The 24,956-nt window shown below is 40.4% G+C and overlaps 2 protein-coding genes across 11 annotated transcripts in view; one reads left to right on the top strand and one right to left on the bottom strand.

The window, feature by feature from the left end:
* LOC146478783 (polycystin-1-like protein 2) overlaps positions 1-11,573 on the bottom strand; it is a 79,507-nt gene extending 67,934 nt beyond the window's left edge. The window contains exons 1-2 of one of the 2 annotated variants that reach the window (XM_085112393.1): positions 11,528-11,573; positions 4,177-4,270 (exon numbers count right to left, since the gene is read on the bottom strand). The gene's annotated coding sequence lies outside the window, so the exon portion shown is untranslated. Of the gene's footprint in view, positions 1-4,176; positions 5,076-11,527 lie in introns of those variants that run through there. The other variant, XM_085112394.1, reaches the window with a different exon arrangement.
* Positions 1-24,455, top strand: part of LOC146478782 (polycystin-1-like protein 2) — a 36,634-nt gene extending 12,179 nt beyond the window's left edge. For 4 of the 9 annotated variants that reach the window (XM_085112396.1, XM_085112401.1, XM_085112395.1 and 1 more), the window contains exons 2-22: positions 2,033-2,078; positions 3,566-3,698; positions 5,342-5,455; positions 6,404-6,726; positions 7,424-7,562; positions 7,805-7,917; positions 8,274-8,329; positions 8,764-8,900; positions 9,442-10,234; positions 11,646-12,216; positions 12,904-13,089; positions 13,743-13,868; positions 14,259-14,477; positions 15,284-15,532; positions 15,829-16,593; positions 17,168-17,404; positions 18,349-19,452; positions 20,808-21,023; positions 21,482-21,653; positions 22,088-22,314; positions 22,800-24,455. In XM_085112396.1, coding sequence (XP_084968522.1) covers positions 3,599-3,698; positions 5,342-5,455; positions 6,404-6,726; positions 7,424-7,562; positions 7,805-7,917; positions 8,274-8,329; positions 8,764-8,900; positions 9,442-10,234; positions 11,646-12,216; positions 12,904-13,089; positions 13,743-13,868; positions 14,259-14,477; positions 15,284-15,532; positions 15,829-16,593; positions 17,168-17,404; positions 18,349-19,452; positions 20,808-21,023; positions 21,482-21,653; positions 22,088-22,314; positions 22,800-24,392 — 7,440 coding nt within the window. In that variant the 5' untranslated portion in view covers positions 2,033-2,078; positions 3,566-3,598 and the 3' untranslated portion in view covers positions 24,393-24,455. Of the gene's footprint in view, positions 1-1,315; positions 1,927-2,032; positions 2,083-3,565; positions 3,699-5,341; positions 5,456-6,403; positions 6,727-7,423; positions 7,563-7,804; positions 7,918-8,273; positions 8,330-8,763; positions 8,901-9,441; positions 10,235-11,645; positions 12,217-12,903; positions 13,090-13,742; positions 13,869-14,258; positions 14,478-15,283; positions 15,533-15,828; positions 16,594-17,167; positions 17,405-18,348; positions 19,453-20,807; positions 21,024-21,481; positions 21,654-22,087; positions 22,315-22,799 lie in introns of those variants that run through there. The other 5 variants (XM_085112399.1, XM_085112403.1, XM_085112400.1 and 2 more) reach the window with 4 other exon arrangements.
* Positions 24,456-24,956: the final 501 nt, after the last annotated feature.

Here is a 24,956-nt window from a genome sequence, read left to right as displayed (position 1 = left end):
TAACCACGAAATTCCAAACTTTAATTATTCGGCAAATGATAACGAAATTAAATGCAGACAAACTCAAAGAAAAGCCGGCTTGTTAACAATAAGTTTTTTCAAATAGTAGAAAGATCCTCGCAGTTGGTACGCAACTTAAGCAGTTGCGAAAAGAAAGCCTGAATTTGTTTTTGCGTACCAACTGCGAGGACCTGTCTTCTATTTGATCTTTCATTCGCAGTTCAAAATATATGTTTCATATATTTGCATTCGTTCAATAAGATTTTTGATGACAGCGAAATTACTGTTGAGTTTTGCAATGAATGACAACGAGTAACGACGGCCACAGCAACGAAAACGTCAGTAGAAAAAATAACTTCATTTTATTTGTGCTAGTTCTCGATTAAAGCGGCGAATTAAAGAATGAAAAATCGACCGTCGTGTGATCAAGTTCTCCACAAAACCTTGAATGTGGTTATTTCACGTTGTTGCTTTGCAGAAGATGGAAAAGAAATGTACCAAAACTGAAAACGCCGTGCAACGCGATTATTTGTGCTCATCAAGTGTTTTGTTTTGTGGCATTCTCAGCGCCGTCACCGTCCTCATTGCTTAATTTCTTTAATTATCTATGGGACGGCATCGCTTAAAATAAAAATACAACAAAAGCTTCACTCTAAAAGTGAAATTAAAAATTTAATTTAAAAAACTTTCTAATTTCTTATTTCAATTTGCCAGAGTCTTACAATAGTTTAAAGCATTTTCACACCTTCTTTCCAACTATTGCAGATTAGCCATAGCACTTTTGGAAGGAGAAAGACAATCCCTGCCCCCAACAATAGACGCATGACTACAGCGAAAATACAATTATCAAGATAATTTGAAATTTCCTTTACTTGCAAAAAAAAGTCGGAAGCTCGGGAAAATTTAATTTCTATGCCCGCGTCGGAAACAATTTACGTTACAGATAAGAATCTTCACTGTTACACTTTCAGGCCATTCAGCTCGTAAAGTGAAGTACATCACTAGTTGTCTGTGTTGTTATTTGGCTCATTTAGTGAGATTATTGACTGTTTTGAGGGGCTTTAAATACATTCGACAAGACTGATATCTGACGTATTAACTGGGCGTTAGAAAAAATGCTGGTTTTATAAAAGCAAGATATTAACCATTTATTCCATCGTGCCGCACTTATTGAAAACATTTGAAAGTAAAATGAAATGGTGAAATGTTATCAAAAGGTTTTTCTACAGGTAATGTGAATTCTGACTGTGTCTTTTAAGGATAACTTCTTTGTATTACAACTTTACGTACACCAAGTCAACATTATAAACACATCTTTCACTGTTTCAAGATAAACATCAAGTTACAAATTGTAAATTATGCTGTGCGGTGCAAACAAATCCAACGGTTAACATTTTCCAATTGGAAAGGTAACAGTGAATGTGGTGGGTCACGTTTTAAGAATGGAACAGGGTGTGAACACATGCATTGGGCTTACATTTAGGTAGAACGGTAAAAGAGGCCTCAATCGCGGGTGCAAGAGTGCCATGGGAAATGAACTTCTCCAAATGCAAGGGAAATTCAACTACCGTCACTCGGTCAACAATCCAACTTAGAGGTAGCTGGCAGCCAGCCCAACTTTCCACCAGAAATATTGTAGTGATAATGATAAGGAAGAAAAATAATCCCAATGATCAACGCTATAAATCATTAGGAAGCATTCAAATTTGAGTTTAATGAAAAATTTCTCGACGTTCAATGTATAAAGTTTCCATGATACCATAAGCCTTCCTGAGGTATGCGGATCACAGACGTCAGCAGACGTGTTTGTCAACATTTCGCTTCCGTTCGGCTTCAAGCAAAGCCCCAAGGAACTAGAAATCAATTTTAACTCAAATCAAAGGGAGATATCAACCGAACTTTAAGATAACGGTAACACCGTTGAAGGTTTCAAAACATTTTATGACACCCACACAATAGGTGTTTTATATTAGATATCCACTCACGTGTAGGTCGTTTATCGAAAATTATTACATTTCATCTACGTTCACAGGTAGACGAATGATGCAGAGCTGAAAAACTGAGGCTTGGCGAAAAAGGTAGGTGAAATACATGTACACCATCACACTGACGCAAAATATATGCAAATCCATAATTGCGCTAACCCACTTCATCCGTTTATCACCATTGACTGTTTGCCAAAGAAACGATGACCATCCATTCAGAATTACTGTTATTAATATCCAATATTTTTAATACTGATTCAGTGACTTGAAAGCTAGATATCGATAACATGGCCTGACAACAATTTTGCAAAAACTGCTACCGCTTTGAATGACATTAATTCTAGCCCGGCCTATATGAGAATTTACTCAAAATTGGCGCCTTCTTTGGTTGTTATCTTTGTTACCTTCCACCAAAGTTATTGAAAGACGTTGAGAGTCAATTTCTACCCGCTTCAAACAAGAAAGATACGAATTCATTTTAATAAGTAAACAATCCTTTCTGTTGTGTAGTTGTTCATAGTCTAAAACAAGAAACTGAACCTAAGATTTAAGTGTTAGCCATACATTAGCAATAGACCGACGCAGCATAGTAGCCACAAGAAAAACTTCCGTCGATTAAAATAGGTAATTAGCATTATTTTTATACTTTAACAAAATTTTAAATTGAATGAAGCATTGGTGTTTACACTGGATAACTGGAAGCTTACAGAATATTGCTCTAACTATTTGACTACACATTGTTTTGAAAATTGTCCAAATTGTTTGTGCTTTCTGAAGCGTATTTTTTAACTTTTGCTTCTTGATTTTAAATTAAAAATCATACTTCAACAAAATTTTAATTGAACAGAGCGTAGGTGTTTACATTGAAAAACAGAGAGCATACAGAGAGCATACATTGTCTGAATATTTCGCAAGCCATGTTTATTCGGAAATAGCCTTAGTTGTTTGCATTTCTACCACTTAGTTCTTAATTAATTAAAGTTTAGCCCTATCGCAACCTATCTGCTTAACTAGATGTTGACATTACACTGCAAGAACACGGATGATAGGAGTAAGTAATGATTTTATTTAACCCGTTAAATGGATGAAAGAATAACATGGCTTATTACTTTCGAAATCTTCTGCTTTCTTGTATCTATACCCATCTGACCAGCGCCGGGCGTTGTGCCGGGAAGACATCTTCTTTTCCATTTTCAATATTGTCCCTAAAACTTCGTCAGGGGTTCGAAGAGCAAGACTCAATGAAGGTAACAAATTTGAAGGTAAAAATAGATGTACACCAAAATAGATCGCCATCAACCTTAAATACTACTGCATGGTAGCAGTCTAACCCAAACTTTTGAACCGATCTTTTCCTCTCCTTTCTGCCCGTTAAATTATACTCAATAAATCCCCTTTAAGTAAACCCGCTCTAAAACATGAAGGTAGGGCCTGCTTCAACAATTGCCTATCTACAGAACATTTAATTTCTGCTTTTTGTTTGCAAAGGGAAAGGCGAGAAAATTTTCAACACAACCACTTTTTGCGAGAGAAGTACGACGTCAATTTTAAATCCTTTTTGGTTTCTTTGTCCTTTTTAGGAGAAGTAAAGGAAAACAAGCAACTCCGATATTATGGATCTACTTTTAATCATAACACTTTCTGCAAGCTTCAGATTTGCCTCTACCGAGCCAGGAACAGCGAGCACAACACCTGATAGGACGAAGTCCGAAGGTAGGCTGCTAAACTGAAACATTCCTTGGTACACATCATATCCTCACTTTTCTTTAATCGCTTTGTCGCTACCGTAACGATTTTTTAAGTTTTATTCTGGGAATTCAAGTGAGGACACTTATTTTGGGACAAGTCGAGGTGTTAATTCCATTAAGCAACAGCAAATTTTATTTAGAGAAAAAGAAATATATGCATTATTATGAAGTGAGCTGTCGCCGCAGCTGATATGACTAGCACAACAATTTTCATGCTCGTAAATAAGGTGTGCCGGGACGCTTTCTAGCCGACACCGTATATAAAGAAATCAGTTTAAAGAAAAAGAAAATTGTCTTCGGTGCATTGGTAAGAGGACTGAATTCTACGCAATAGAAGTTTACTTGCTATGGATGTGGATAATTATTTTTTGTTGTTGTTGTTTTTTTATTGGGTCGATTTCCTAGTAAACGAACGTTTGTCATCAGAAACAAATTTGACTTACCACCTTAATTCCATTTCATTTCACTGTGCCTCTGATCGCTAATTTAGGCGCCATGTCATCTGTGACCGGCAGGTGCTTTTAGAGGAATGAGTCACTGAAGAAAAAAACAAAGTTATTTCAGTACCAACTAACTGGGTAAAAAAATTCTATGTTTATCACCGAGTAAAAACCAATTTTCACTGGTCAACCAGTTCAATAATTTACCCGCTGCTTAACGCCACAAAAATCAATTGCATCACAAAAGACAACTCTGTAACATATTGCAACACACTCGCATCCACTCGCCTCCCTCCACCAACCCAACTCAAACTTATGCATAAAACAATTTACTCACGTAACTGTGTTGAAAACGAGAACAGAGAGGGAATCAAATTTTATTGTCTATTTTAAAATGGTTTGACCTCAGAACCCTGCAATAGCAATTAATTTAAAATCTAACTGCTTTCGGAGTTCTGGTTTCAAACAAAGTATAACGATTTTTAATGGCTTAAGAAAGACAGTCAAAATAATATCTATCTAACGTTACAAGCTCCTAATGCATGCTGAATTAAGAGGTTAATGCTGACAAAATGCAAGAGAACAATAACGTGGCTTTTAACTCCTAATATCAAACGATAGCATACTTTTATCTAATATTAAAGGATCCCATCACCTTTAATATCAACTGCTGAATGTCTTTTATGGACCTAATGGTTACAAAACCGGCTTTTGCGCACTTGTTAATCAGCTAACCCAGAGACTTATTGCAGTTGTTCCCCCTGGCAATTCCCATTGTTCCATTTGCTATTAAATGTTTGTCAATCAACATTTGAAATGATTCTCAAAAAGGCATTTGTTAGAAACGATCTACATCCATGATTTCCACCAAACCATGGACTCAACTGTCGATATTTTAACACGCAATCTCCTTTCAAATTCAACACTAGAACAGATCGGAAGCATATATGGGACCCCAGCGGTATGGTTTTTGGGCCGCTATGGTCCTGAATGTGGAAACAAATTTTCCTATTTGGTTGGGAAAGGGAAAGATTTTACTGATTAAGCCTAAAAATGCATGTTTTTAAAAAATTCATAAAAATGGGCCAAACACTGCCATCAATAACCACACCCAAACCCACCCCCACCCCAAACCACCCAACAGGTAACCTCCTTGTTTTACCGACAGAATGCATAGACAAATATCCGAATTGTCAAAAATACGTCGATCATAGTCAGTGCTGGGAACCAAGCTACAAAAGGTGGATGGAAAGAAAGTGCAGAAAAACCTGTGAATTCTGCGGTAAGTTACTATGGTAACTTAATGGCGATATCAGCCTCTCGCGGTCATTAGTTTGAACAAAGTCACTCCATTGTCCTCTTGTATGGCGTCAGCATAAACGTCTCGGTTTCCATCGTCCTTGGTTGTTGGCTCATGGGGTCACCCCTGGGCCTCTATTTCACGATAACACTACAAAAATGTTTCTGTTTAACAATTATTCCACACCATCACGCCGTATATGTAGTCAAAGCTACAAAGCACGTAGCGCCGAGTTGACTTTTAAATCGTTTAATGTGTTTTTGAACGAGTTCCACAACCGATTCCCTAATTTACAAGAAAATCATATGTATCCAACCTCGTTCCCATTGAACAGACCGCTTTGATGTATGTTAATGATACCTTGATAGAACAGAAATTAGCCAATCAAAATACAGTATTTCGACTCATCGAAATAAAAAAATTCTGGGTTTTTACTGACCACAAATCAATTTTCACTGACCATTAAATACAATTCCAGTGGCAATAAACCAGGAAAGAAACCCAGATATCTATTCTTTCATAAACAGTTTTTGAAACAACATATCACTTGGCAACAAGAAAACTCTAAATCTTGTGACTAGCCAAAAATAAAATTCCCTAAAACTTCAGAATTTTACGCTTTTAATTTTCCTTGACGATACAAAATCCCCAGACTTTTCCCTAACCGTGACACGCCTGAAAATACAGCGGAGAGGTGGAGTTGTCGAGGTTCTCGCTAACACTCCCAACTTCGCCTCAGGCTTCTTTTGGACTTGATTGGTCAATGAAAAGGGAAACCATTAGAAAACTGTCAAAAAGCAATCAAAAACCATGTCAAAGGGCAAAGTTACAGCACACTGCACTGCAAAGACGCGCAATAATTTATTTTGACGCTTAATCATATAAACAATAAATGAATGAGTACCATGAATAATTCATTCCCGGTGGCAGATCCTGAGTGTAATCTTCCCCTGGGAGATGAGATGGACCAGTTCTCCGCGATATCGATCCATGATTTGGAAACGTACCCTACCGAGGACAATATGATGCTGAACAGTCCTGGGGGTTACAGAGCAGGGAAGGAGGACCCCCTTAGTTTAAAGATCGTTGGAGTAAAGTTCAAAAAGGAGACGGTAATCACAGGCGTGGCGACTCAGGGATACGATGATGGCACCCCCGATGTTCAAGAGTGGGTCACTAAATACATCGTGAAGTTTGTTCGCCAAAAAGGCGGAGAGGAAGAGTACATATTGGACAGCAATGGTAAACCAAAGGTAACAGTTCGTTTGGAAAATTAACTTTATTTAAAGACCAGAATCCAGAGGGTACCTACAAAACTGGAGTGCAAATGTATTGAAAGGTCTTGCGGCCTGAGATCAGGGGAATGCCAGTTTAAGTTTGAGTCGAAATTTTCGAAAGGACTGGAACTCATCGACAAAGAAAATGGTATCCATATTCATCGGTTGGGAGTTTGGACGTCTTAGAGAACGTTTGTTGTGATCTTGGAAAAATCAGTTGACTGGGCAAAGTATGAATTTGAATTCCAGCCTTTGGTAAATGTTGAGCATATATGTATGTGTTGCTAGATATGTCGATCGCTTTCATACGACGCGATGACATTCATGTATCACAAAAATTAAATTTTCTTTTTTTCTAAAAGTATAATTTACTAAATTGTTTTACTACAACACTAGTGTCACCGAAAAAGCATTGGGCCAACGGCTTAAGACAATCAATGGGCCTCCAAATCTGTTTATAAGTGGTTTATTTTAAGTAGATAAATAGTTTTCTAGGCTGGGATGCAAGCGTTCCTGTTACTGTCAGCAGCAGACAATGTTTAGATATGACTGTTGGCAAAATTGAAAATGGCTTCGAACGTGGTTTTGTTAAACACCGTCTAAACTGTCTTTTGATAACTGACCCATTGTCTTTTTTTTAATATTTTTCCGTCCTGACTGTTTTTCTTCCTAGACATTTCAAGGTAACAATGATTCGAACACAATTGTGCGGCACAACTTCCATCCTGAAAGCGTCAGAGAGGTGTTCATTGTACCCCAAACCTATCACACCAACGTCGCCTTCAGATTTGAAGTCTACGGATGCATCATGAGTAAGTAGGACTGAGCTATGGCTTTTGTAGAAGCACCTTGATAGCTAGCGCTTTGGACTTTCCAGCACTAAAAGAAAACATACCCTTTAAGGCTGTATAATAGCCAACAAACTCTCAAACTAATGTCAAAATCATGCGGCAGCTAGAAGGAAGCATCTGACGTCTTCTATTAGATTCATAAAAAGCGCACCTGTTTTGTCATCGGCAAAACTTTGAAACAGTTTCATTGTTTTTATCGACAGAAAGGTCCGTAACGTTGTGGCTTAGTTGGACAAATGAGAGATGTACGTTGGAAATGTTGCTTGACAAAAAGTCTGACGGGTTTAAAAGCATTAACAAGAGACTTGAAAACGAGGTATGAACCTGCACATTTTGTAGTTCAGACTTACAATACATCGTCTTGAATTATTATTTTCTGGAAAGACAAGTTCATTGCGTTAAAAGTATTAATTCATGTGAGCGGGGCAAAGAAACATGTGTGCCTGTCGGGACTCCGATTATTCCTGCGCATCTGTTTTGAGCCGGAGAGTTAACTATATGAAGTGCATGGCTTACTTGATATACCGCACTCCAAAAGCGAGGAAAACAGATGCGTTTCCATGCTTGCGACAACAAAGATTAGCGCAGTTTGCTTTTCTACAAGACTGAGAGCTCCACATTTATGACATCTCCGTTTTTTATCTCTAAATATCTCAATTTTTTTGCTCGTAGGAAGAAGAGATCAGAAACTTGCAAGGAGTTCAGGTGGTACAACTCGAACACCTCAGGTATTTACGCTCCTCGGCTTTACCTTAAGGTGGCTCCCTAAAAAATTAATCGTTATATAACAACTATACTTTTAATAACGAATGTTTGGTTTTTTCAACAGAGTTGATGAGGCAATTTAGCCACCGTAAAGAAATTTGAATGCTGACGTTTCGAGCGTTAGCCCTTAATCGCTCTGATGAAGAGCTAACCCTCGCAATATCATGTCTGACACTATAAGCAAAACTAAAAGGATATGTGAAAGCAGTGCTGGCATCTCAAACGTGAAAGTTTTAAAAAATTGTCGAAGGACACGCAAAAAAAACTTAACTTCGTTCAAATCACTTTACGCTTTTTCACATGGCCCTCATCTCGTCCACTACTAAGTTGAGGTTGATCTAGCGCATGCGCAATTAATATATTTTTGAATTTCTCGTTGATTTTTTCTTTTATTTAGGCCTGGAAGCCTAATCGTTGAGTTCAAAGTTGGAGTGGAAGATTCACAAGTGCAGCATATGATCGCAGAAGTAAAAAAGATTATAAAGAGATCATCTAAATTTGACGACAACTACTTGGGAGTTAAAGATGTTCAAGGTGATAATGACGGAGACATTTTGTCACAAAAATAACTTTAAGTGATGGGCTGCGAACTTTTTAATAAATATAAGTGAGAGCGATGAATTAAAGTTGAGAATTACTCTAAATTTACTGAAAAACAGGAAAATGTCACTCAATTTATAACACCAGCATCCTGAACTACAGGAATGTACTGCTCAGCGGATTTCATCCACAGACCCAAAAGTTAGATCCCCCTTGTAAAGCATAATAATCAACACCACAGGAAAGTTTTGCTTAACACGTTCATTTGAATCATCACCACCGTCATCTCAAACGTGAATCAAGAAAATAATTGGATTATAACACTAACAAAACAACATTTGCCACTGATCAGTAACCCATCTGTACACAAGCACCACATTTTTTACTTTCCAAAATTGACACCTATACTAAGATGACACTTACACGTAACACTACGAATGTTGTTCTAAGAATATCAACCATAGTTTTAAAAGTAAGAACCAAGGTTTGATTCTAGTACTCAAACTAAAATGTTTGGGTTTTTTTCTCTTTCCAGGGAAATCCTCCTGTAAAACACCACATATTTCATTTGCAAGCCTTTCAGAAGATCCTGAGCTTGCTACTGAAATCGAGCATTCATCTTCCTTTATGATTAAAGCTTTTCTTGAAAGCCACACTAAACTGAAAGCCAAAGTGACCTGGAAAATTGCTCATTTAGAAAACTCACACAGATCAGAGCTGGACAGGACAAGTTCATTCAAATCTATATACACTGTTAAACAAGAAGTCAATATCACAAATAAAACAACTATCACGCAGGAAATTCTACCTCATGATCTCAAATATGGTGTATACTACGTTGAAGTTATGATAGATGTGAAAAATTCATCAAATTGTGTAAATTTTAGTTACGGATTTCTACGAATCATAGAATCACCTCTGCAAGCTGTTATTTCTGCCAGCCCATCATTAAACGTTCTACTTCAAGGGTACAACAAAGAACTGAAATTGGATGCCTCAGATTCTTTTGATCCAGATGATCAAAATGTTGATAAAAGAACGTTCAAATATACTTGGCTCTGTGCACGTAAGAATGAGGAATTAAGAAATATTCCACTACTTCCTGTTGTTGCGCCAGATGGTATGAAAAGCTCAAATGAAACAGGATGTTATGGCACTGGCCCTGGAAAACTAAACTTTACAGGTTCAAAAGCAATGTTGTTTTTGGATAAGATGGTTGCAGGTGAACACTATGTGATCACAATGATCCTGGAAAAAGGCAAGAGGAGGACTAATATTTCATATGAATTTGCCCTGAACAAAGTCAATGCCTTTGGAGTGAATATCAGGTGAGCCATTCAGTTCTTACAGTAAGCAAACACCACCATAAGACAGTAATCTTGTTAAGGCAGACATCATCTGTGGCAGACATAGATTAGACAAATTTTACTTGTTTGTCTATACATAAGCCCTCCTAAGACGGGCACCTCCTACATAGAGCAGACAGAAAGTGCTGGTCCAAAGGGTACCTGCCTTAGGGGAAGTTGATTGTATTTCACAGGAAGGGTGTATGAGATCAACTTATATGATCTGGTAAAGGGGTGGGGGAGAGGATAGCTGAACCTCTTGCTTCCCATATCAATGACCTCCAGTCCCCAACCCTTATGTGGTGGCTACAACCTCCTTCTGCTTTGGTAGTATGCAATATTGCAATTTTGTCCCCTGTTTTATTCACCATCTCACATATGCCACTTCCTTCTGTTTCCTTCCCCCTTCTCTTCTGCAATCTTGCTCACTGCAGAGCTGTCATTAAGGGCCGTAACCTGTGACACTGTTACATCTGAATACTCTTAAAGGAATGTTATGGGTGATCTTGATGGTTGTAGTATCACTTTACTCAGAGAGCACGAAGACTGTTATGGGTACAAGGTTTAGTGCAACACATGGCTAAAACCTTAATCACACCCCTGCAGTGTAACACCCCACCTACCCCACCCACTGGTCAGAGCAGCCAATTGGCCCTCAGGTTACTAGGATTACGTTCATTTTTATTAGCAACGATAATTGAGGGAACGTATAAATGAACTTGATGTGTTTACTTTTAACTCACCAGCTCTCGCCCACTCTCAAGCAATTAAAAAACAAATCGCCTCCAATGCGTGAAAAACCCACGGAAATCCTTCCTATGAAGGCTAACAATTATATTTCTTTTACAAATCAGACTTTAATTTTACACATTTATATATAGCTATAAAATATTAAAACCCGGGGCTGAATACATAACTAGGCTTTAAACCAAAACAGGGTTCCTCAAACATGAGATCGCCATCATAAAATAAATTTGTACAAACATGACATAATTTCAGCTTGTCATTGGATGGGATATGATCATGACAGTTTAAATACTTGCGCTCTCTGGCCGATTGTGTCCTCTAATAAGCTTATTTACTCTTGGTAAGTACACTTATTTGCGACAGCGACTAAAATTATAAAAGATAAACTTTGCCTAGATCGAATGAAAATAACGCGCAAATCTTCATCGATCGGTAGCAGAAAAAATATTCACACCTCGTGTACGATTTCCTTAGTCGTTTTGCTTATTTGAGGTAAAACAGGGATTAAAATTAATCCGCTTTACTCACCTGATGAAGAATGCGTCAGGAAGTCGCCATCTTGCTTTCCCGCCACGCTTAGTAACCGCTCTTCGTTTGACATGTTATGTTAAATCAATGAAGTGTCACTCTTAAATGTTCCTTACAGGTGCAAAAGAAACTGCAAGCGAAAAGCGGACACCAAAGAGAAGATGACGTTTGAAGGTGTCTGTTTAGGAGAAGTCTGTAAGCAAACTACTCCACAACTTACGTGGTCACTTTATCGAAAACAAGATGGCAGTGTGGTCAAGATAAAAAACAATGACCGCAAAATTCTGGAAATCGAAGAAGACGTTTTGGGCGAGGGCAAAGTTTTTGAACTGCGCCTTCGCGGATATTTTAACGAGGAGGTCGAAACCTCGTTTCAAACCTACACTTTTACTACAAACGAGTCTCCGAGAGGCGGAAATTGCACCGTGGACAGAAAAGAAGGAAGAGTTCTGGTGACGAATTTCACTTTTAAATGCTTCGGTTGGAAAGACACAGATAGCGACCTAATATATCAGTTTGGTTACACCTCCAATACCGGAGCATACGAAATTATCCAGGAGGGTCCACAGAGTTTTCTAAGAACCAATAAGCTTCCTCTTGGAGACACCGAAAAAGACTTTATGGTTCGAGTCGATATCTACATAAAAGACCACTGGGGAGGGTACGGGATGAAAAGTGTAACGGTGAAGGTATGAGTTAATAACTCGGCTTTTTACAAAATTTCATTTTGTTCCGTTTGGAGCTGATGCCCCAGTAATAATAAAGAACCAGTCATTTTGACTGTAGCGTGAGGTATGACCATAAAGGGATTGGATTGCAGTAATATTTTGTGAAACGTTTTTACGGAACACAAGTTTATATTCTGGGAAATTTCTAAATAAAGCCTAAACACAAGGCATCTAGGAGTATTAACACTCCCCCTTTCCCTCCCCCTCCCCACAATGAGAACCGGACAAAATTAGGTTCAGGCCACCTCCTTTAAGATAGAAAGTCCGCTGTTCTACAAAGAAAAACCCAAGCAAACACAGAAGCACGAAAATCGGTAAATAGAGAAAGCTAAAAGCTGGTTGAAGACGACGATGGGCAATGACCCGCCTTTTCCCCTCGATTCTGCGTTCGCCCTGCAGTTCCGTAGTGGAGAATAGGGCGTGCGAAAACGCGGCAAGCGAAAGACAAAGTAATGAACGTGGAGTGGAGTGGAGTCGAGGTTTACCACGACTTTCATACGCCTTATTCCCACTTGAACGTATTCACAGACTGAAGCAACGATTAACTAATTTCAGTCAGTTGAGCATAATGTGACTCTAGATAGACCTCCTTGTAGCTCTCTTTTGAGGATGACTAAAATCATTTGAATGCCACGTCTCTCCCTGAAGGTTCTTGAAAGCAAAAGCATAAACGTGAGTGCTTTGTACCACTACACAGTTGGCAACCAAAGCGAAATGGCCAAGCTGTTAAACAGCGAAGATGGCGGCAAGAACGCTATGCGGCTGGCTAACACTCTACTGTCTGTCATGTCGGCGACTTCAGACAAAGAACTGAAAACGGAGTATAAAATGAAGGTTTGAGACTGATTAAATATCCATTTTATACCGTATCATAATACAAGGCAACAGTGGTACAGCAGTGTAAAATAAATCATTATTGCATTTAGTCAGTTTAATGTCCAAAACAGAACATTTGGTCTCCCTCTAATAACTATAGTTGATGTGTCTTGCAACTGAAGTGATTCACTACTGCCTTAATCAAAAACTGGTGACTTCTTCTCTATGAACATGAGAAGTGAAGATCTTTGAAAGAGCCAAGTTCGATTGTGAGTTTTACATCTCAGCGAGCTTTACATCCGAAAAAAAAGGACATGTGATTTCTGGAAATGATCTGTTGTCCCACGAAAAGGACGGCTATTCGTTTAAAGGTATGGGGAACCATTTTAAGGAAATTGAAAACTCGATTATTAACTAAAAGAAATTGAAAAAGTTGACAGGTGCATCAAAGAAACTGCTCCAAGAGGGGAGAAATCTACATAAGGAGTTTATTAATTGCACAAGTCTAAACCTTGCTCCCTGCTGTTTATTACAACAGACTTGGAGTGAAATGGTGATCTAACTTTTCCTGCGATTAAAAGACGATGAGAGTGTGTCTTATTGCTTTGTTTGATATCAATAGAACTTCCCTTTTACCTTCTAATATAAAATACTCCTTTGTATCCTGTTAGTTCAAGGATGAAATGATCAGACATTCGTCAAAGGTCAAAGTTGATGACCTTCAGGGTTTAATTCTCGTGACGTCTGTGGTAGCCAGTGCAACTGATGAGCGTGACGAACTCTCGGAGGAATCCAAGGTATATTCAGTACTAAATACATACTAAGTAAAGGTAATCCACTAATTTACTGGAAATTAAACTCAGAATCTACTTGATCATGAGAAGAAAAAGAGTAACGTGCTTAAACAAAGTTTTTAACTTAAGTACGTTAGAGAACTGTAACGACGGCTTAGTCAGACATGACGACCAGAGGTGAGAGGAAGAGGTCAGTGCGCATGTGTAGCATTGCCTGGCTTTTGCCGTTTGCCGTAAACGCGATGCTAAATCTTTGATCAAAGGACGAATATTGGTGTATTGTTATGGAATACTACCAAATTCTGTCTACTATTCAACACTTTTAGACGACAGCTCAGGAGAATCGGTACTATTAATACTGAAGTTAGAGATACGAATTTTATTTTTTCGTAGTGGAAATCGGTCGACGTTCTGGAAAGCATGGCAAACAAATTCCAAAACATCTCCCTAACAAACGAAGAAGATGCAGCTGGTATCGAAAAAGCGGGCAACAATTTGCTGCTGGGAATTGGAAATGTGCTTGAGGCAGCTTCCACGACAGAAGAAGAAGAAGAGAAAATAGGGCAAGAAGAAGAAGAAACGGGACAAAAACCCAACGTTAACGCCACTAAGGTTTGATACTTTGTAGCCGCAATGTATAAATTCTAGAATAAAATGAATGATACTACAGAGTGAAACATGAAACCAGCAACAAGCGCAGGAGCGCATGTAACCCGTGCCATGCACGGGAGACCATGCAACCGGTGCCAAGCGCATGAAAACATGCAACCGGTGCCAAGCGCGTGAAAACATGCGAACGGTGCCAAGCGCATGAAAACATGCAACCGGTGCCAAGCGCATGAAAACATGCAACCGGTGCCAAGCGCGTGAAAACATGCAACCGGTGCCAAGCGCGTGAAAACATGCAAACGGTGCCAAGCGCGTGTCAAAACATGCAACCGGTGCCAAGCGCGTGCCAAAACATACAACCGGTGCCAAGCGCGGGAAAACACGTTACCAGTGCCAAACGCGGGAAAACAGGTGACCGGTGCCAAGGACGGAAAAACATGTAAACAGTCCCCAGGCGCGGAAAAACCACCGTTGTCAAGCGCGGGAGAACATGTAACCGGTACCAAGCTGCCGGCAAGAGAGGAAACGTCTGGCGGGTAGTTTAGGTGCCTTACTTGGTAGCCGAAAGATCGACACATTAAACTTCACAAAGTTTAGCTAAACATTAACTAAATATATAAAAAACTAAATTAACTAAATACCTGACGTATTCACAAGATACTGCTCTTCTGTTAAGCTAACAGTCCCAGTAAACTTAAGTGGTGTGCCTATTTAACTTCTGAGCGAATGTACAACTCACCCCGGCCCCGTTACCATTCCCCAACCCAGGACCTAAATTTTAGTTCGTGGCTCTTCTTTCCTTACGACAGACAAAAGAGCTGGCCCAAAAGGCCTGGAAGCTAATCGGCAAAGTCGGAGACAGCATGTTATCGTCGCGTGATATTGGTGACAAGCCATTAGAGATGGAGACGAAAACGATATCCATGGTGCTAAACAGACAGCTTCCCAGCGACGTTAGCGACAAACCCACTAAAATAAAGGACAGTCACGTAACATTCCCACCTCCTGATGAGCTGTTGGGTGCACAAGCGATGGGTATGGCACACGTGGACACACAGGTATGGACAGACAGACAGTGTCACGTTGTTATGGGAAAACTGCTTTTTAAAAGGAAAATTTGGATAGTTTGACTTACGGCCTTTTCTCAAATGTTTTCTTTCTGCTAGTCCGTTTTATCCAATTTCCACAAAATGTTGTTTTGTAATACTTGATTCCAGATTTATGTTGAGAATAAGAGTGCAAAATGCATTCACCCCTGTGGTTTGATATTTTTTAGTGGTAAACTAAATACCACCTATTATATCCAGCGGGTATGGAGAACTCATACAGTGTTTACATGCAATCTTTCTCCTAGATGTTTTCTCTGAAACAGAACCCCTTCTCGTGGGACAAAAGCGCCAAGAACGTTAAATCAGCTGTAATTAGCATTGACCTAAAAGACGATAAAGGAGAACTGCTCAACGTCTCGGGTCTATCCAAAGAGATCGAACTCAATATCAAAACGAACAGACCGCCGCAGAGTCGGGAGCCATTAGAAACCTTTGTAAAACCAAGCATAAATGCCAGCATGCAATATCACCGAGTAATGATATCCTCACAGAACATGGCAATGAACTTCAAGATAGTCCCGCAAAACGGAACAACTTTGCAAATTTATGTCCGTCATTCCAAGCGACCGACGGTGGAAAATTATGATTATGTGACTGCGATCCCGGATTTTACGTCATGTAAAAAGCGCGTGAAAAAGAGTAGAGAAGCAACTTCACATCCTGTGATGCATGACGGGTACTTTAACTGCACCAAGGATCCATACTTGGTTCTTCTTTCGAGTGAAATCACAGGAAAACTTGGAATGTATTACATTGGGGTTAGGTTGACAGGAACCGACTCAGAGAAAAAGGAACGCCGACGTAGATCTTGTTTAGGAAATGGGAGACAGAAGCGGTCTGAGATATGCGTGGAATTTAAGGACCCACCCACCACACCTCCACCGACTCCAATGATAAATGTACCTACATATGATCCGAGAACTGATATCAATTATTCCTTGTCCATCTCCATGGCGACGTGTTTGTATTGGTCAGAGAAAAAGGAGAAATGGACATCAGAAGGATGCAGGGTAAGAAATCTTGTTCTGTGGATTCGGATTCAGTTATAAACAACAAAGTTGTAAGTAATGAGTTCCGCAGGAAGCATGGAAGAGAAAAACGGCACATAAATGTTAAAATAATATATAAGCAAATTGAGAGGATTTAATCTAGGATGATACAGCGGAAAGGGTGATTAAAAGAACCTGTTTAATAAAGGGCCATTTACACGGTACGACTTTGTCGCATGCGACAAGCTTACGACAGGCCTGTGACACGAATTGTTTCGTGTAAATCAAACCTAGAACTCGCTTATACGACTGTCGTGCACGTCATAAAAAATCTCGTGAGATTTTAAAACACGTTTTAAAATCCTACGGCAATCGTAGGTATAGGCAATGTTGAATGACGAGAGTTGCGTGCGATTTTTTGCATGACGCGAGCAGCGCGCGCCCTAGAAATCGCATGCAACAGTCGTAAGCAAAAGTTGTACCGTCTAAATCGGCCTTTAGATACCTCTCCGTCGTGACTGCGTAACGTTTAAAGTTATAAACAAAATGGTCTCCCGTAAAATCAGCGTTACTTTGTTGTTTTTCTTGGTTCAAGGTTGGTCCAAACTCAGCAAATGGTTCTCTCCAGTGCCTCTGTACCCATCTATCTGCGTTTGGTGGCGATTTCCTGGTCGCTCCTAATCCAATCGACTTTGACAAAGTCTGGGATGCGTTCAGTAATATCCTGGAGTCAAAGAATTTCCTTGTGCTTGGCACTGTGTGTGTCATGCTTGGTCTCTACATTATTGCAGCTGTATTTGCACGGAGAGCGGACCGGAGTGACAGTCAGAAAGTAAGTATTATCAAGATAAAATTATAATGGTTGCAACTTAGCCGGCAACTGATTTTCAGTTATTGGCAGTGGTTACACACTGTAACAGAAGCGATTTTGCAGGGTAATTCTACCACGGTGAGTTAACAGTGAAACTGTTTACACCAATCTCAAAACAACTATCGTGGCAAAAGGGCTTAGGGTAATCATAGCTTTTATTCACTTAAATAAATAAAAAAAATCACTCTATTAAAGTGTCAATGTCTTTAGCGCGGAGCACTGATTGCGGACACTTCCCAAATCAAATTGGAACTTAGAAGTGCTGGTTTTTTAGGGGAGAGGAAAACAGCAGTACCCGGAGAAAAACCTCTCGGAGCAAAGACGAGAACCAACAACAAACTCAACCCACATATGACGCCGAGTCCGGGAATCGAACCCGGGCCACACTAGGGGGAGACGAGTGCTCTCATTACTGCGCCATCCCTCAGCTCCCCCTAACTATTTCCTATCTTAAAGCATCGATATTTCATCGTCCTGGTTTACTTACTAGTGAAACGATGAACGAATCTGGTCATTTCACCTTGTTATACAGCAAAGGAAGGCAAAAGATGTCTTCCCACGACGATTTGCAATGCAAACCCATACCAACAAGTGCCCCGTTTACGCGTGTGAGCGCCACAAAGCAGCTGGTAAAAAGTGGTTGGAGCAAATTTTGGTGAGGTTTACCTACGTGAAAGTAGATCACCCAGGAAAAAGCCGTTTTTGGATTTTTCTGTCGATTAACTTTTCCAAATCCGTAGAGCCTAGAGAACTAGTAACCCATACTGTTCCATCACCGCAAACCATTTCAAAACTTGTTGAAAGATGCTTCTTTCTAAACCCAACACCCAGATACCGTCGGAGCACAAACTACTTGGTTAGTTTGTTAGTTTGATGGTCTACTTATTTATTTATTTTTACTTTAGGTCACTCAGGTGATTCCGCTGGGTGACGTCAACACAGCTAACCACTGTTACGAGCTGACAGTATACACTGGAATATGGCGGCGTTGTGGGACCTCTGCCAATGTGGCCGTCATGATTTACGGTGATGACCGCGACACTGATATTATTCCTCTAAATTGCAACACTATGTGCAATAAGAAACTATTCGCTCGCGGGAGCGTCAACACATTTATGTTGTCTCTTAAGGAATCACTTGGTGATATCTCGCACATAAAAATCTGGCATGACAACACTGGGGATAATCCACAGTGGTTTGTTAACAAAGTTGTCATCCGGGATCCTGGGACCGACACCACGTGGTTTTTTGTGTGCAACCGCTGGCTGGCAGCCGAGCGTGACGATGGCAAGATTGAGCGCGTGTTGTACGTGTCCACACCCGAAGAAATCAACAGCTTTAAGAACAAGTTTTACAGCAGAGCCTCGGTGGGGCTTGGTGACGGGCATATCTGGCTGTCAGTCATTACCAGACCCCCAACGAGTCCATTCACGCGCGTCCAGCGTGCGTCGTGTTGTTTGTCCGTGCTGATGTCAGCTATGGTCACAAACGCCATGTTTTACCAATTCGGCGCAGAGGAGACAAGCAACACTTTTCAAATTGGTCCGCTGATACTCAGCTGGCGACAGTTTATTATTGGTATACAAAGCGCTGTACTTGTGGTTCCAATTAATGTGTTGATCGTGTTTATATTCCGCAATATCAAAACTAAGCATGACGCCACACTAACGTATGATATCAACAGTGACAATCCAAGCCCCACAGGGGAGGGCACGCGCCAGTCAGGGTGTAAGTTGCCGCGGTGCTTCTTATATGTTGGTTGGGTTCTGTGTATTTTGACCTCGCTGACATCCGCCACCTTTACCGTGTTCTACTCCATGATGTGGGGCACTGAAGTGTCCAACAAATGGCTGACCTCCATTCTGGTGTCGTTCTCTCAGGATGTTCTGTTTATTCAGCCAATCAAAGTTGTAATAGTGGCTTCCATGTTGGCGCTTATCATCAAGAAGGCTCCAGAGGATGACAGCGTAAAGGAACATCAAAAGTCCGTGGCTTATTCTAAAGTTAAGGTAGGTTAGCAAAGCTGGTTTGATGAATCATTTGTAGTTTGGAATTGTTCTTTAAGGTAGATTAGCGACAGAGCATGTGAACTTAAGGACGGTGCCTACTATTGTTACTGCGCATACGTTCTGCGCATCTCGAGATACTCGGGTTTCCTATGGGTGGTGCCTGCTAATACAGGAATATTTTTGCGCGTTTTAAAAGTATGCGGAGAAGGTAGAGCTTAGCAAACGCTTTTGGTATCTCGAAAGAAAATTGGGGGTAACCATGCATTTTTCAGAGATAATAAAGCTTCAATTTAGGAAAAAATCCCATACATTGCTTCATTTTTTGGCGCTTTTTGGAGATCTTATTGCTTAATTATCTCTGAAAAATACGTGGCTACCCCCAATTTTCGTTTTGGATTCCAATAGACCTTCCTAAGATCTGCTTTTCCCGCATAGTCATAAACCGCACAAAAATACTTCGATATTAGTAGGCACCGTCCTTAAGGGTAATTTTCACGTACCGTAACCGATCTATACAACAATCTTTATTATTTCATCAGTAAGTGTACATGAAATTTATAAATACATTACATGTATAAATACAGAGAAATGCAACTTCGGGTAGCGAAAGCTAATCGAAGAGGGCAGAGTAAGACAAGAAGAAGATATAAATAAGGGAGTAGAATATACTTAAAGAATGAATCAGCACGACTTGAAGCTTCAATCGCATGGGTCAATTTTCACGTTACAATTTGTCGGCCAATTTTTTTTTTTGTTGTTGTTGTTGTTGTTTTTTTGGTGTAGCGCGGGGGCCTGATTTTAGCACTGCGAGAGATTTTTAAAATTCTGGTCGATTTCCATCTGCTCTTTCATTTTCTTAACCATATCGGTCCTATTAACCGGCACGTGTAAATTAGCCTTAACTCTAAAGGGTTTTGTCTAGTTATCGTACAACTGCTCACTGTAGTTTTACAAATTACAACTTGATGCCTGATTTACTATTACTACTGCGTTACTACTGCGTTTCTCCGGCATTGCGTCTAAAACTGAACAGGCAAAATGGCTAGAAAGGGTATGGTTTTGGGAGGCTGCGACTGTGAAGTGACTAAAAAACATTACCACTCCCCTCCGAATGTGATGTTTGACAGACGAAAGGGTTAGGTTAATTCATAGGCATTTTTGTGTTTCTTTATCAGTTTGCTGGTACCATTTATGCACCTAAGCGATGAGAGAAAATAAACGAGGTTTTTTTTATAAGAAAACAACACGACGCCAGATCAAACTTTAGAACTCTGAAGCCTCATTCCTTAGGCTAGGCATTTGACCCACGAGCGTCTCCTGTGAATAAAGTATATTATATGTGCTTTTTTCAACAGGGCGAATCTCATGAGCCGCTCAAACCAGACAGCCAGCAACTGGAAAAATTCCGCGAGTATCGCTTGCGGGTAATGACTATGGCTCGAGTCGCTGTTGAGTTGTTGTTCTACCTGACATTTGCCTGGGCGCTAATGGTGATCTGCTATGGACGGAGGAATACTGGGTTCTACTGGATGACAAATGGAATTGATGATCTGCTGCCTCGCTTTAACAAGGTATCACAATGCATGGCGGGAAACGTCGGTCCCGAAAGGATTGCAGTAGCTAGGAAACAGTAAATAGACGCGTGGGAAAGAAATTACTAAACGAATACACGTTTCAATATAATTACCTGTGGAAGCGACGAGACCTTCTGAAACTACGAAATCGCACTTTTGTCTCAAAAAAGGTCATTCCGATTTTACTAGAGAAACGACTTGTAGTTTGTATTTAGCACAAACTACTCGAGTTTTTTTAGAAGTCTTTAACTTAGTTGTGATGTAGGCAATATATTATACAACATGATATTTTCGATCCGAAACTGTTTGGTAATCTGAGCAGGGGTTTGTTAAAAATAAAAGTGATCGCTTTCACATCGTGATAATGTACAGTGAAGCAGACGCCTCAGCCAATATATCAGTCAGTATGTTTCAAAACAGGATCTTATTTTTTTCCTCTCTTTTTCTTGTCAAAGGTTCGCGATACTGATTCGTTCTGGGCGTGGACCAAGAGATACTTTGTCCCAGCCATGTATAACACAACGTTGTACAATGGAAAGCCGTTTGAGTACAAAGACGGGTTTATTTCGGATCTGTCTGGTTACATGGTTGGAATGCCGCGCATCAGGCAGCTAAGAGTTAAGCCAGGTAACAAAAAAGGAAATATTTTCCTCAAGATTCTTAATAGTGTTTCTATAACTAACACAAAAAGAAAAGAAAATTTTCTATTGTATATCTTTCTTCGGAGTTATTATAAATGCTGTTCGACCAGTGAGAGGATATATCTCTAGTATCTTATTTATTTCACATTATTCTATTGCACATGCGTAAATCTGATTGATCTCATAGCTGCAATGAACTTATGATGCTAACTCGTGAAATGACCTTGAAAGCAATTTTTTTTATCACAATAGAACCCCCTGAGAATTGGTATATGAAGCATCAACCCGGAGTTTCATAAGACCTAGTCAACTTGACTGCCCCTGGCTAAAGTGACATTGAAATTTCTCGAAAACGATACAAATATGATCAGGATTTTTTTTCAGGTCCGTAATAGTTTTCTTCCGTCTCCTGTTTTATAGGTCCATGTCCCGTTGCACCCCGCTACACAGCATTTAGAGAAACTTTACATCCTTGCTTACCACCTTACGGCTTTAATGACGAGGATCAGACGCTTTACAGCATGCCGAAATGGCAGGAAATTCCAGTCAATAAAACAGCCTTCCTCTCGGAATTCGCGCTTCTTCAGATGTGCCCGAGACCTTGGCGCTATTGCAACGCAGACGACCTACACAACCTGCCATTTCAGGTAAAATATCAGTGATCAAGCGTGGCATCTAGGCAGTGTATATTCTGTAATTTAAAGGGCAAACCCAAATTATTAAAAGAGCACGCCAGCCTAACATACACATTGAAGCGAACTCAAATGCTGAATAGTAGCCTCACTGGAAGTGAAACTGAAATATGAAATTCATATAAATTTGACCTGCGGGTGACAGAATGAACAAGTGAATGATCATCGCAGTTTTGTGTACTGAACTTATGCAGTTGCAAAAATAAAGCCAGAAAAGAATTCAGTCTTGAACGGCATTCTAACCCATGACCTCTGCGATGCCGGTGCGGTGCTCTGCCAACTGAGCTACCAAGCCAACTGGGAGAACAAGCCACACGGCTCGGAAATACTTACCAATCGTAACGGGGAGTTGGGGACCAGAGTATTTGCTGAAAGCTGTCAGTTTAACCGTTCAGCAACACATGCTGTGTATTCATCCAATGTCATTTGTTCCATTGCAGGGTTCGAGAGCGGTTTATGGAGGAGGCGGTTTCGTGGCAGATCTAGGCTACACACAGGGATCAGCGTTACGGGTCATACACAATTTGCAAAACAATTCCTGGATCGACGAGAGAACCAGAGCGGTGTTCATCGAATTTATGATTTTTGACTCGTCAACAAGCCTTTTCAGTGCTGTCACGCTTCTCTTAGAGGCTCTACCCCTGGGCGGGGTCGCAACCTTTAAGCGAATCAACACCATGTCCTTATACGGAGCCAGGGCCGCTGGAACGCGCTCATTCAATGCACTTTGCGAGCTCATCGTTATTGTTATTGTGTTATACTTCATTGTTGCCGAGACTGTGAAATGCTGCCGACAGAAGCGTTCATATTTTAAGTCTGCTTGGTCTTATGTGGAACTGGCACAAATTTTGTCCGCGATAGCCACTGTCGTGCTGTCGATTTTCCGAAGATATCACACTTCAAAACTGGTAAAGAAGATTCACGCGAACCCTTTCGAGACATCAAGCTTTCACTACGCCGTGTTGTGGTCTGACCTGGAGAATGCGCTGATGGCAATACTGGTCTTCATTTTGACTTTAAAAGTTCTTAAGATTCTTAAATTTAACGAGCACATTGCCAGTTTAGCAGCTAGCATGGCACGCTGCAGGAACAAAATCATTTCATACTCGGCCGTGTTCATGGTCACTTTCTTGGCGTTTATGCAAGTCGCTCTTCTCGTCTTCGGAAGCACCACGAAGGCTTACTCGAGCGTTTCCGAAGTCTTTCGAACTCAATTCGGGATGTTTATCGGGGGAGCAACCAATTACCAGGAGCTAAAAGACGCGAACAGGATCATTGGTCCTCTGTACTTCTTTTTGTTTATGACAGGAATGGCGTGTATACTCATAAATATGTTTTTGGCGATCCTAAACGAGTCTTACCGAGACGTGAAAATTTATCCCGAGGAGCGAGATAATGAGGAACGCAAAATGCTGGGAGTTTTTCTCCACTACGCTAAGAACAAATTAGGAAGAAAGCTCTCCGCTGTGAAAAATGCGAAACTTTTCCCTCATACAAACAGTTATGACATCAAGCACACCCCAGTCAATTGCGACAGGAGAATAGAGGACAAATATACACCAGTAAATTGGACAGCGTGCGATTTTGTCTACCAAAAGCATTTTCAGGAAAACCAGACTGATATTGAAAGCTCGTTTTTCAAAGACATCAGAAGATGTCTGCAAAACATTAATAGTGAACTAAAAGATATTGCTCTTTTGCCAAGATCACGAAAGTACGAAGTTTATGAGATCCAACAGCAGTGTGATGCTCGAGATAAAGAAAAGGACTTGAAGTCATCTTGCAGGGGGCTTGGATTGGAAAAGATCTCCAGCAAATGCAGTTTGTTTAGCTTGAGCGAAAGCACAATGTACTTTGACAAGAAAAGGGGAAGCGACGCAACGAGGCGATTGCTTTATAACGAAGATTCATCGGAGGACGAAGATGATAGCGACTGGGATTCGGGCGATGCGACGTCATACACGGAATCCATGGGAACGTTTTTCAACAAATCTGGTACCGTGTATGACCCGGACAGGGAGACCTGTTTGTAATTCGCAAGGTTAATAACTGATTCCCGGGTTGTAAATGTAGCTGGGAGTCTTGAGCCTAGTTTTCAACAAATCTACTGGCCCAAAAGTTGGAATTAGAGTAATGAATAAACAGGCGCTTAGTGACGTGTTGAAGAATAACTTTCGACAAAAAGCTAGACAAAACGAATGGAGATCTTTTGGCCTGGCAGTAGAGCGATGGCTTTTGTTGTTGTTGTTGTTGTTGTTGTTGCATTTCAAAATGCACACCATACTAAGCCTTACTCAGTCGGTAACTAACTATGTACTAATATATCGTGCTGCATGCAACGTCTTGAAACCAGATCTATTGATTGATCGATCGATCGACTCACTGATTTGTTGATTGATTGTCTGCGCGGAGACTGAAACGGGGACTTTGCGAGTATTATTCGGCAACATCACCGCTAAAAGCACCCTGGGTGCCAGAGGTTAGTTTTTTTGCGAGGGAGTGAGAGAACTGCGGTTATTTGCTCATACTGATTTTTTAGACAACGGGCCTCTGGAGCAAGGGTACCCTAAAAGTTGAGTCCTGACTGAAATCAGATC

Source organism: Pavona decussata, unplaced genomic scaffold, assembly GCF_977016875.1.
Source record: "Pavona decussata unplaced genomic scaffold, jaPavDecu1.1 SCAFFOLD_64, whole genome shotgun sequence".
NCBI lineage: Eukaryota > Metazoa > Cnidaria > Anthozoa > Scleractinia > Agariciidae > Pavona > Pavona decussata.
Note: the sequence above shows the minus strand (reverse complement) of the source record. Positions and strands in the feature narration are given on the sequence as shown.